The sequence below is a fragment of the Parasteatoda tepidariorum genome, chromosome 6 (genome assembly GCF_043381705.1).
Source record: "Parasteatoda tepidariorum isolate YZ-2023 chromosome 6, CAS_Ptep_4.0, whole genome shotgun sequence".
NCBI classification, from domain to species: Eukaryota; Metazoa; Arthropoda; class Arachnida; order Araneae; family Theridiidae; genus Parasteatoda; species Parasteatoda tepidariorum.
The window spans coordinates 66,709,846-66,722,242 of record NC_092209.1 but is presented as its reverse complement, the minus strand read 5'-3'; the positions used below and the strand labels follow the sequence as shown (position 1 = coordinate 66,722,242).

The window sequence follows — 12,397 nt, the reverse complement described above, 5'->3', positions numbered from 1 at the left end:
AAAATTTTCTTCGAAAACTGGATAAGAAAATGAGTTTTCAAAAGCGCAACATAATTTTATTCCTAGACCAATGCACTGCTCATTTAAACCTTAAATTGAAAAACGTGCGAATAGAGTTTTTTCCAGTTAACTGTACGAGCAAACTTCAACCACTGGATTTAGGAACTATACGATCATTTAAAGACAGTTACCGGAAGCAACTGGTTAGAAAATCTCTAATGTTTCTTGATTCTGGTGACTTTCAGGATGCTTCTAAGGCAAAAATTTATGTTCTTGAGGCTCTTTATTTGATATCTTCAGCTTGGGACAGTGTCGACCGAAAGTGCGCATTATCAATGGATTCATTAAAGCAGGATTTTCAATATCGGAGGAGGAGAGCGCTGTTGTTTTGGAAGAAGAAGAAGGTAGCGTGTCTGAAGTTGAGGATCTTCTGGAAGTCGATGATGCATACACCTACTGTGACACAGACATCATTAATTCAGAAATCCCTTCCATAAGTGATTTAATGCCTGATTCCGACGATAGAGCTGATGACGATGAAGATGAAATAACAGAAGACGTGCCAACAGCTAATCAAGCGATACAAAGCATAAAAACTCTAGAACAATTTTTACTTGCAAATGTAAATCAAGAAGCAAATTTGGAAAATATTGTTAGTATTGAACGAGCTGTATACGAAATTGTAGCTAAAAACGAAAAGCAAGTAAAGATTACTCATTTTTTCCATTAATTTAACTGGTAGGCGTCAATTTTTAAAAAATATGCATAGATTTTTCTTAACCCCGATTTTACGTTATTCCGCTTCGAGCGTTTTTTATCGCTAGTCCGACAGAAAACGTAAAATCGGGGTTTCACTGTATTTATTTATCTGCCTAACACTGAAATATTTGTTTATCAAGCAAATAAACCCCAAGTGGGGGAAGGGATAACTACTCCGAACTTTTCTGCCTGCCATTTTTATTTTTAGTAAAAAAATCACCAATTTCGTTAAACCTGTTTTCAATCATCTTTTTTTTTTAAAGAAAAAGTAACGCCAACAGGTTGCTTTTTAGTGACTTCTTAAGGGACCCGTACGTAAATCACTGAAATTTTTAATGATACGTTATTGTAAAATAATTATGACGCGTGCTGAAGTAGTATGCGTAGTTCTTGAGCATTTCCTAAGAGATGTTGCTTGCCTCAAAGAATGTCCCTTTCGAGATTAGGCTGATGAAAAGTTTGATAAAGTGACGTCATATTTGATACGATGAAAATAACAAGCTCTTTAAAAAAGGTTTTTCATCAGTTGAATATAAAATTTCTAGACGATCAGAGGTCTTTAGTGCGTTTTTTGTAACGCAATTGCAATAACTGAATACATTTCATTTTCAAGATTAATTTTACACGTGCACCAAGTGACTTTTTTCCGTTGGTTAAAAAAAAATATTTTGATTACACATAATTTACTATTTCATACGGTCCACAACCACGTCGTCTATAAAAAGGTATGATGTTTTTACTTTCTATATTATCACGTTTGCAAATTAAAATTTATCTTTGGTATAAATGAATCAATTGAAATTCTACGAGATAAGAAATAAGGTTTTTTTTATCAATTCCAAAATTTTCTTATTAAATATAAGAGTTTTAAAAATTAAATTTGAAAACTACATTTTAGTAGTATGCAAGAAAATTTATCAGTTTTACGTATTCTATCATCAAGTTCAATGTAATCTCGGGGCAGAGTTTGCCAACACACATCTGGATTAAACTGGCCAGACGTTCTAAAATATTGAGGACAGTCCACGAGTTTCAATAAAACTTTTAAATTTAAAAACTTCCAAATTTTTTGAGAACAAATATGTTCTAAAATCTTAGCATATGTTCTCGAATTTCTCCGAAAATATCTAATCTTTTTTTTATACATAGGCAGTTAAATATAAAAAAACTCAGAAGTGCGTTGGTTTTTCTTTCAAAAAGAGAATATAAGCAACAAATATAAAAGCCCCATGCTAAAACCAACTGGTAAAAATTCCGTACTCGTCTGAAAATAAATTCATCAAAAACTAAACAAATTTTAATAGTTATGTACCCGTCCAGTTTACATATATTAAACAAATGCAGAACAGTATAAATAAGATGTATAAAAACTGCTTTCTAATGATGTACCATCTTCCCTTACATACCGAAAAACATATTAGTTTATGCAGTGTTTCAGTACTAATGGTGAGTAAGGATTTGTGTTGAGTAATTATGTTCATTAGTTTATTTTCTTTGTATAACATATTTTAAATGCAGAATAAAATTTTGAGAAGAGTCATCCGAACTTTAAAAGTCTATACGAAAATTTCAAAAGTCAATTTTTCAATTCCATTAAAAACAAAATTATTTAAATCACTTATAAAATTAAAGTACAACATAATGAGACTTCAAGATGGCGGTGTAATCCAGGCTTTGTAATGTTTTCTTCCCGTTTGAAGCCAATAAAAGTGACAATATATGAATAAATCACATTTTATGTAGAATTGTAATCCTTTTACGCCATTCAAACAATAACCAATCAAAATATCGATGTTAGAAATAGGCATAATTAAATGTATAAGAAAATGCAACACTTTCTTCATTATTTGCGATTTTCATTTTGAAACGTATTTATTCGATATCTAAGATAAAATAAATAAATAAATGCTAGTTCTGGCAAGTGCAATACTCATTTAGTTTAATTTGCATTAATGTGTTCAAAATTTCAATTGCTCTCTTGACTAAACTGTTAAGATCATACTAACTAGCGATATTTTGAGGTCAAAAATTCGAATACATATTTAAAAAAAAAGACATGTTTTCTTAGAGAAAGTACATATCTGTGTTTGCTTTCATAAATTAAAATATCATCCGCTTTATAATTTACTGCATACATCGAAAAAGCTGCAAAAAGTTTAATTAAAGTTTAAAAATTAGATCGGGAAAAAAACCAAATACCTCATTTTGTCTATTTAAAATTTAGCTAGAAAAAAAAGGAAGGGTTACAAAATATGCTAATTGATTGAAAGTAAACCTTAATCGTTGACCAGTACTAACGTTTATCTTTATCGCGTGAAATAATTGAGTTGATAGTAAGTACTACAGCCGCCGATTTCGAAAGGTTTTGAGATTTAAAATTTAGAAAATTATATAACCCTCTTAATACTAAAGGTCATATAATTAAAAGAAATAAGCCTTGCTAAATAACAGTGTTTTTCAATAAACAAATCTTTTTTCATTAATTTCTTGAGGCCCAGCGTCCAATATATTGGACAGCATTTGGTAAAATTTTTATCATTTAAACAATATTTTTTTCACCCTTTGACGCAAAATTTTTACTATGGATATTTTCCACACTTTTTTTTTTGTTTTAATTTAGGACAAAATGAGTAAAAAAAATCATATTTAGCATTTTAATAATTTATAATTATGATATACAGCATCAAACACCGGTTTCCTTTTCCGCGTTAAAAGTAAAATATTCCAAACACTGCCCACTTCCAAACAATAATTTTTAAAATTTGTACTCATTTGCAGTTATTTAGATTCAAGAGAAAAAGTTATTCATTCTTGAAATTTCTTTAATCTACAAAATCAGTTGCTTATAAATTTTGGAACATGATTGAAAAAAAATTCGAATTATTGTTATCATTATTAATTTTTTTTTTGAATTTTATATTTTAGTACAAATATAATTCCGATAACTTAGCAGATTTTGTTAGTAACTATTAGACTCTCTTTTATATTTAAAATATACTGAGATATGTTTTTGCTTGTAAATAGAACGTCAGAAAAAATTATACAAAAGGAACACCGATGGAAAATCTGCGTCAAAAGGTTAAAAAAAGAAATTGTCTCTATACCTTTACAAAGCAATTGCCTACATAATAATAGGAATAGATTTACCCTAGGGAACAATGAAAACTTTATTTCAATGAAAAATTATTTTAAAAAAAATAAGAAATTTGACTGCAGTAACCATTTGAAAAGTTCTATGACATGTAAATATCTTATTATTTTGAGTCTAGTGGATTTTGCTTTCTAACAAGAGGTGTAGAAGTGCACTATAAAAAATAATCTATGTTTAATATGCTAAAAATGCTATGAACTAAATTTTATCATTTTTATGTTATAATTGAACATAAAAAAGGTTAATCAAGTTAAATTAATTGAATTTTTTAAAAAAGCATTTTATCGTAATTATGAGTTTAGTTTCTTATAAGTTAGATAACTCTTACTACTTACTAAAAATCTAATTTTCTGCCCTTATTGAAAACTCGAGTCACTGGAAGTTAATTAGTTTCTTCATTATTAAAAACTTTTAAGTCGTAACATATCGCTCATTTGGTGAAACACCAAATGACGTAACTGCGAAATCAAGTTACGTCATTGTTTCACCAAATGAGCGATAATTAATAAGACCTACCTTTTATAATTTAATATCGCTTATTTGGTGAAACAATGGCGTAACTTGATTTTGCAGTTACGTCATTGTTTCACCAAATGAGCGATAATTAATAGGACCTATCTTTTATAATTCAATATCGCTCATTTGGTGAAACAATGGCGTAACTTGATTTTGCAGTTACGTCATTGTTTCACCAAATGAGCAATAATTAATAATACCTATCTTCTATAATTCAATATCGCACATTTGGTGAAACAATGGCGTAACTTGATTTTGCAGTTACGTCATTGTTTCACCAAATGAGCGATATGCCATGATATAGTGTCTGTGATATTTTCAAACTTGTGATATTTTCAAACTTCTGAGAAAAATTTTAAAAAGCAAACACTAAAATAACTACGGCCAGAATTTATTTAAGCGTTTTAATGTCTAAGGTCTTTTAAGCAAGTGAAATAAGCTGTACCAGTAACAACGTGTTTTGATAAACCAATTGTTCGCTATAATTAATGAATTCGTTCGTTATTAAAAACTCTCAAATAGTTACAAATAACATCATTTGGCACCATTTTGCGAATTTTAATTTTTTTCCTTCAAAATTATTTATTTAGATCTAAATTTAGTATCAATTTGGACAATAAATAGAAAGCATTAGCGCAGTGCCCTGATATAAGTCAGGGTTGGACATGCAGATCAAAGCCCCACAAATTTCTGACTAACGGTATGTTTGTGACAATGTGGTCAGCATTGCGCGCAAGCCGCGTTTACTTATCAGGCAAGCTTCCATCCGCCACTGAGGATCGACAAACTTATAATGAACTTGAATTGGAATAAGAATATTCTTACATAGGATTTATTACTAAACCTAAAATGTTGCTGATATTTCTAAAATGTATATCATTCTAAAATGTTACCAACTGTGTAATTACATTGATGACCCTGCTGGTCTTGATGTTTTAAATAAAATTTTAATGACAAACTAAATATACTACATTACGATAGTATTGTAGTGATGTATATATTACACATAAAAGTCATTTTCAAGACAAGACTAGAGAACTCTACAGTACCAAAAACAAAAAACTATAGTTAAAGAAGAGACGAAATGCCACCCAATGCAATGGCCCAGGTTCGAATCCCAACAATTTTTGATGTCGTGTACTGCTCCTAGCTTGCACAGACAATCGTGCTGCTGACGCAAAAAATATCCTCAGCAGTAAAAATATCCCTTGCAGTCGATGCCACCACTAAATGTTTTCGTGGTTTTTCTCCTTGCTACGCAAATGGGGTTAAGTTTCGACTAAGAGGCGAAGCCTTTTTACGCCATTAAAGCGAGTTTGTTCCAAAACTTGATTCAAGAATTCGCTGGTCTTCCGGATTACGCTCGAAATTACAAGTTTACATAGTTATCCGCAATGGCTCAAGGGATAGAGCGTTCGCCTTCCAATGAGGTGAATCGGGGTTCGATCCCGGCGATGGCTGATCGATACGAATTCCGCATCCGGCTTGCATCGACCTCAGTGCTGACGTCAGTGGTAGACGGATCATGGGTTAGAGTCCCCTTGCCGTCAGGCTACCCGTGGGAGGTTCCCGTGATCTCCCTCTCCATGTAATGCAAATGCGGGTTAGTTCCAACAGAAAGTCCTCCACGAAGGCAAACTTCTCTCAATACTTGATCCAGGAGTTCCCTTATCTTCTCAATTGGGTTCACAATTACAAGGCTACGGAGTTGAACATTAGTAGTCGTAAACTCAAAAATTGGGTCGGCTGTTCAACGACGATTATAAAATAAAATAAAAAGTTTACATAGTTGAGCCGTGATTGCTCAGTAGAGCGTTCGTCTCGTCTTCCAATGAGAAGAACCGAATTCGATTCCCAGCAATGGCTAGCACCGACCACAGTTCTGGCTTAAAATATCCTCAGAGGTATACTGATCATGAGTTTGAGTCACCTTACCGTCAGGCTAACCGTGGTAGATTTCCGTGCTTTACCTCTCTATGTAACTCAAATGCGCATTAGTTCCATCAAAAAGTTCTCCACTCAGGCAAATTTCCCTCAAACTTCATACAGAAGTTCCCTTGTCTTCTGGATTGGATACAAAATTACAAGGCTACGGAGTTTAATATTAGAAGTCGTAAACCCACAATTGGGTCAGCTGTTCCACGACTTTTAGAAAATAAAAAATAAAAATTTACGCAGTTAAGCATTCATAGAAACAAATCTAATATAAGTCAGCTGTTCAGCTATAGTCATGGAGTAAAATAGCTAAAAAGACAATCAATTAGATCCAGGAATTATGTTTAAATAGTTCACTATTCAAATTTAAAAGTTTGCTGCATTTATATAATTCTGTTCTGTACTTTGGTTATTTACATTGGAAAATTATCATACTTGTTTTGTTTTGGAATAAACTTACACGATATCTCTAGTTTTGTTTACAGAACGTTTATGTTTAGCAACTATTGATTGCGTTTTAAATATTCATATAAAAAATATAATGACACATTTAGTTTTGCCATTTTTGAAATTTAGTTTTTAGAAAAAAGAACCAATTTTGAGTTTTTGTAGTTCGTGTTTTTAGAATCGGGTGCATTTCTTTGCCAAGGTCATGGTTCAACAATTCAGGGTTATCCTTTTATTTGCTGAGAATCACGTTGACTTGCTAGAAAAAAAAGACGCTTTCTTTTCTTTTTGATAAATAAACGAAGTAAAAAAAAAACATGATGCAAACGTAAGCTTTCCAAACATCGGAGTGCTGAAAAGTTATGACCGTATCACTATAAAATCAAAGATTTAAACACAGATTAAAATAAAAAATCTCAAAATCTGTGTTTTTTATGAATTTCACCACTGTTGTTTCGTTACTTTAAAAAATCTTTTTCTTTAAAATATGGACAAATGAATTACTGCTCGGTCAATACTCATGTAATTGAAATTTCGATAATTACTTTTTCTTGTAGACGTATCAATCTACAGACGTTTTGATTTAAATTTATGTAGGACAAAAAAATTAATTTAAGGAAATTTATAGGCATCCATTTAAATAGTAGAATCAAATTGAACTACTGAGACTAAATCAAATTGCTAACATTAAAATTTACTTTTATCTTAAATTTCAAAATAAGATTTAAAAAAAAGAGCTAGAAAAAAATTGAGGAATTATTAGGAGAGATGAACTAACCTATTATTAGAGCTTCTTATAACGTCAAATTTTATACACACAATTTTTTCAAAATGATAACATTGCTGATTAAAAATAAATTTTTTACAATTCAAAAGTATAATTTTTGTAAATGAAGATTTTTTTTCTTTACAAACAGCTTAAAAAATTCTGATGATGAAGTTCAATTTATTTATTATTAATATTTTTTCAAATTTTGCTAGCTATTAAGATTGGTATTTAGAAATCAATGAAGCCTTGCCACTGATAATAATTTAAACGTTTCATTTTATCCGGGGCTGCTTAAAAATTCTTCTAATATTTTGATGTTTGAATTCTGTCTTATGAAAACCATAATAAACTAAAGTCAACTTCTTTATGAGAGGAAGATGCTTTAATGGTATTACTTTCTCTAACTCACATATTTACCGAAACTGAAATTTTATGTGATTCTTCCGTTAAAAATTGTTGTACGTTTGCCACTAAAACTCAAACACCACCGACATTAAATATTTTAATTCAACATTTCTGAAGTAAAGACTGATATGAAAAGAAAAAGAAGAAAAAGTTTCACTTTATTATTATTATTTTTTTAATCTATTGTATTAACTTAGATCTGATTCTGAAGAATTAGTATTAGATTCTATTTAGGTAAAATTTAAACCAAATCATTCTGCTCAGCTGCAATTACAATTTCTTCCATTGGTTTGTTTTTTGAATTCTCATTTTATTTTTGGTCAATATAAAGCCTGTCAAATATTAGCGATGATTGCAAATATTAGCAATATTATGAGATTATTTAGCAATAGTGTGAAAAGTTAATTCTTATTAAGACTTGAGATTTTTATATAGTTATTTCGCATTCACCATTTTAATTGAGCGCGTTGACTGAATACACTTTTTTATCAAAAAAGTAAATGTAACTCATTTACTGTAAAATTATAAAATCTAGTTATTATAAAATGTGAATATCTTTACACACACTGTTGCATAATAAGTCGAGATCATGCGATTACCTTTAAATATTAAGGTTCTTAGTTTTAAACCTTAAAAAATTAGGTAGGATAATTAAAATCAAATATTAAGTGATATTAAGATGAGTTGATAAACAAATATTTCTGCTTAATTAATGCCGTTATAACTTTTACTAATTTTATACTGATAGCAGCCCAAGGATATCAGGATTTTCTTTATTTATAAATAACCATATCACGTGATTTTTTTTAAAATCCAATAAGAACGCACAAAAGGGAAAATATCCAAACGATAATAACCATATCACATGATTTTTTTTGTCCAATAAGAACGCACAAGAGGGAAAATATCCAAACGATAATAACCATATCACATGATATTATTTTTTGTCCAATAAGAACGCACAAAAAGGTAAAACGATAATTATCTTTTTATAATATATAGAGACTTTCAATTAAGTAGTACATGTTATGCATTATATTAATTACATAGTAGTACATGTATGTACATTATATTAATTATATCTTACACATTTTCAAATGCATAAGCAGTATTTTGCATGCTGTGTTAAAAACCGTCAAAAAACACATTGAGTGAAGATTTCGGGAAACTGTTCAACATTAGGCCCAATCATGACTATTTGAATATTGGCCTATCGTTTTTCTTTTAATCTTATCACTCTATTGACCTACGTGAGAATGAGTATCTTAGTGAGTGTTCTATACTTTTTCAGATTAACGTTTTCTCCTTCCTGGACCTAAAATCATGAAAACAAAGCGTACTTGGGATGTGCGAGCATCAAAAATCGCTGCCAACACCGTAAACCCTATCCGATCAATCGTAGATAACCTTCATATCAATCCAAATCCAGAGAAGCCCGTCATATCTCTCTCAATTGGTAAGTTAAAAAAGATTTCTTATCAATCTGTAATGTAAATCATTTCAGCATTTGTATACATTATGAGGGGTAAATAGTTTACATAGGATTTGTATACAATCAGATCAACCAGGAACACATTAACGAAGATAAGCATCCCAATTGAATAAATTTAAATTTGTAACAACTTGTAAAGAAAGTGACTTAGAAATCAAGTCGGATTGCACTATGTCTTGCATGGTGTTTTCGAATTTATGTACAAGTTTAAGCTATTGCAAACGATTCTTTAGTAGTTATTATAAAGGAATTTAGACTTCAATTCAGGCGAAAATTGTTTCTTAGTAATCTTGTTTGATGCGGTAATTTCATATTTTGCAATCCAAACTCGTTGAGCCCCAGCCGCTCAGGGAGTAGGGCGATCGCTTCCTGGTGAGTTGATCCAGGTTCAAAGTCCAGCAATGATTTAGATAGGACGCAGAATATCATCAGTGGCAGACGGAGCATGGGTTAGAATACCTTTACCATCTGTTTACCATCGGGCTAACCATATAACACAAATACGGGTTAGTTCCATCAACAAGTCCTGCACAAAGGCTAGTTAGTCCTAATACTTGTTACTGAAGTCCCCTTGTCTTATAAAGTTCAAAATTACAAGGCTACAAAGTTTAACGGAGAACTAAAATCAAAAATGAGTTGGCTGTTCAATGTCGGTTATAAAATAATTTATTTAGGCTTTAAAATAGAGTTTACCCGCTAAATGCAATTCATAATATGTTACTAAAATATTCCTTTATTTATTTAATAATTACGATAAGTTATTGTTTCTTTTTCTTTTTTCCAACGACAGATAAAGGATGCAATGGAGAAAACAACAGTGAATAGAAAACTAATTATTATTAATAATTACTGCTTATCTTAATAATCGGGATAATAATAAGGCAGAAAAAAGTGTTTGCCATTACTCCGTATTCTCAACGCTGTTATTTTTTTAAGGTAAAAGTTCGTTCCGCTAAATACAGGTGCACAGTATTCTCTATACTGATCCTTTTAACACTAAAAGGAGACCATTTCCTAGTATCCCCTACACTAATGTTTCTTTACAAATATTTTTCTACTATTTTCTACACAGATATTTTTCTAATTCACCATAATCGGGTTTGTTTCAATAATAACCCAAATAACACCATTAAAGTAAAATTTGTGTTTCATAAATAATTTATTTACTTAATAAAGAATATATTATTTCTCTAAGATAGTCAACTAAGTAGAAAATTCCAAAGAATGCGCATTTATTAGCCAATTATGCTAATCTCCAGACCCACCGCTAGAAAAGCAACAAACAACTATTTTCTTCCTAAAATGGAAAATTTTCCATAACCGCCTTAAATGGGAATGCCTCAAAGGAACTAAATTATTCCAAAATTGAGCCACTTTTCAAATAAAACATTCTTTCCTTCCAATTCACACTTTTAAATTATCGTCAATCACATGTCTTTCATTATTGAAAAGCATGTAAATCATAATGTTTAAAATTATAGTGATACCTATAAAGCAAACATAAAAATTGACATCAAGGCTTGCCTGAACCTGGCATTTTGCATTTTTGAGTTATGTACAGAGCGTAAAGAGAAGAAGAAAAAAAACCAACCAACCTGAATTAGTTTTGATCTAACAATCAGATCTTCACTCAATCTTAATCAAATATGCTAATTAATTTTATTCGATTCTAACTAATTAATTATGCACATTATTTTAGAATACAGTTTTACATGCAAAATTTGAACGAAATCGGTCGAATAGTTCCTGTGAAATCGAATTTCAAATATACGACTACGCTAAAGTTCGATTTCTCTGAAACTATCTGAACGATTGCGTTCAGATTTTGTATTTTGTCATGTAAAACTACATTCAGTAAAATGCTATGAAAATTTGAACCTTGCGATTAAAGAATTTTTCAACTATTAATAAATGAATTCTAAAAATAATAAATGATTATTAAAAATTATTTTTTTGCATGGAAATGTCATTGGATAGACGAATTTTAAAATAGTGTGCAAAAATTTTTCAATTCCCTTATTCGAGAAATAACGAAATACGCAAAAGAGCAGCTCACATTTTTGGACCGCTCTCCTGAGCAAACTATTAAGACCATAATATTTCCCAGATTGCGGCTACTCCCTATATTTTGACGATCAGAAATCCGTTTAAAAAAAAAGGTTATGTTCAGATTATTGTGTCCGGTTTCGTAACCTAAAATATCATTTGCGCAAATTACTTAGAATATTTAATATCCCTTGAAAATTAAGATTGAGTCCTAGAACGTGAAGATCTGAACATTAGATCAAAATTTATTCAGGGTGGTCCTTTCTGTACACAACAACTGAGTGATTTCATGGATTATGAAACCATTTATCCTTGTTGCAAATTCCCTATCATCAATATTTTATTTTATCACCGGGGATAAACAGCTTGACAACGAAGAAGTTGGTCAGTGTTTACATCCTTAAAAACAAATAAGAGAAAAATAAGAACGGTAACGTAACTTTGTTAGCCAGGCGGCAATGAGACTTTGACTTATGATCTAACAATTTTACACCGGAGATATTTTCAATTAACACGTTGAATGCCACGCTAATTTTACATGGCTTGCCCGTCTGGCCAAACGGTAAATAACTACAAACTAAATTTGCAAATATTAGACAGATTTTGCGAGTATTTTTAAGAGGTTTAGCATGACATAATTGAAAAGAGTGGTGAATCATATAAGCCTACGAACTGTTTAGAAATAACGGTGGATAAAAATCTACTAAATTGAATTTATTTAACCAAGAATCACAATTAATAACTACCACTTGAAAATTTTTATTCGCTGTCCGGAGCAAGTTGGCATCTCTGTGTATATAAATAAAACTATTTTTGTGTGTTCTATATTGCATTAATTTCTTCAAACCATTTTAGTAACGATAATAATATTAAAAAA

The 12,397-nt window shown here is 30.6% G+C and overlaps 3 protein-coding genes across 4 annotated transcripts in view; all 3 read left to right on the top strand.

Moving 5' to 3' along the window:
* Positions 1-730, top strand: part of LOC122269332 (uncharacterized) — a 2,557-nt gene extending 1,827 nt beyond the window's left edge. The window contains exon 2 of the mRNA XM_043041877.1: positions 301-730. Within this exon, the coding sequence (XP_042897811.1) occupies positions 301-730 (430 nt within the window). The remainder of the gene's footprint in view (positions 1-300) is intronic.
* Positions 1-12,397, top strand: part of LOC107445576 (tRNA Selenocysteine associated protein) — a 363,438-nt gene that overhangs the window by 270,684 nt on the left and 80,357 nt on the right. The window lies entirely within an intron of this gene.
* The window catches only part of LOC107445588 (Tyrosine aminotransferase), a 43,905-nt gene continuing 32,780 nt past the window's right edge, over positions 1,273-12,397 (top strand). Inside the window, exons 1-2 of one of the 2 annotated variants that reach the window (XM_043041858.2) lie at positions 1,273-1,484; positions 9,274-9,438. In XM_043041858.2, the coding sequence (XP_042897792.2) occupies positions 9,306-9,438 (133 nt within the window). In that variant the 5' untranslated portion in view covers positions 1,273-1,484; positions 9,274-9,305. The remainder of the gene's footprint in view (positions 1,485-9,273; positions 9,439-12,397) is intronic. The other variant, XM_071182468.1, reaches the window with a different exon arrangement.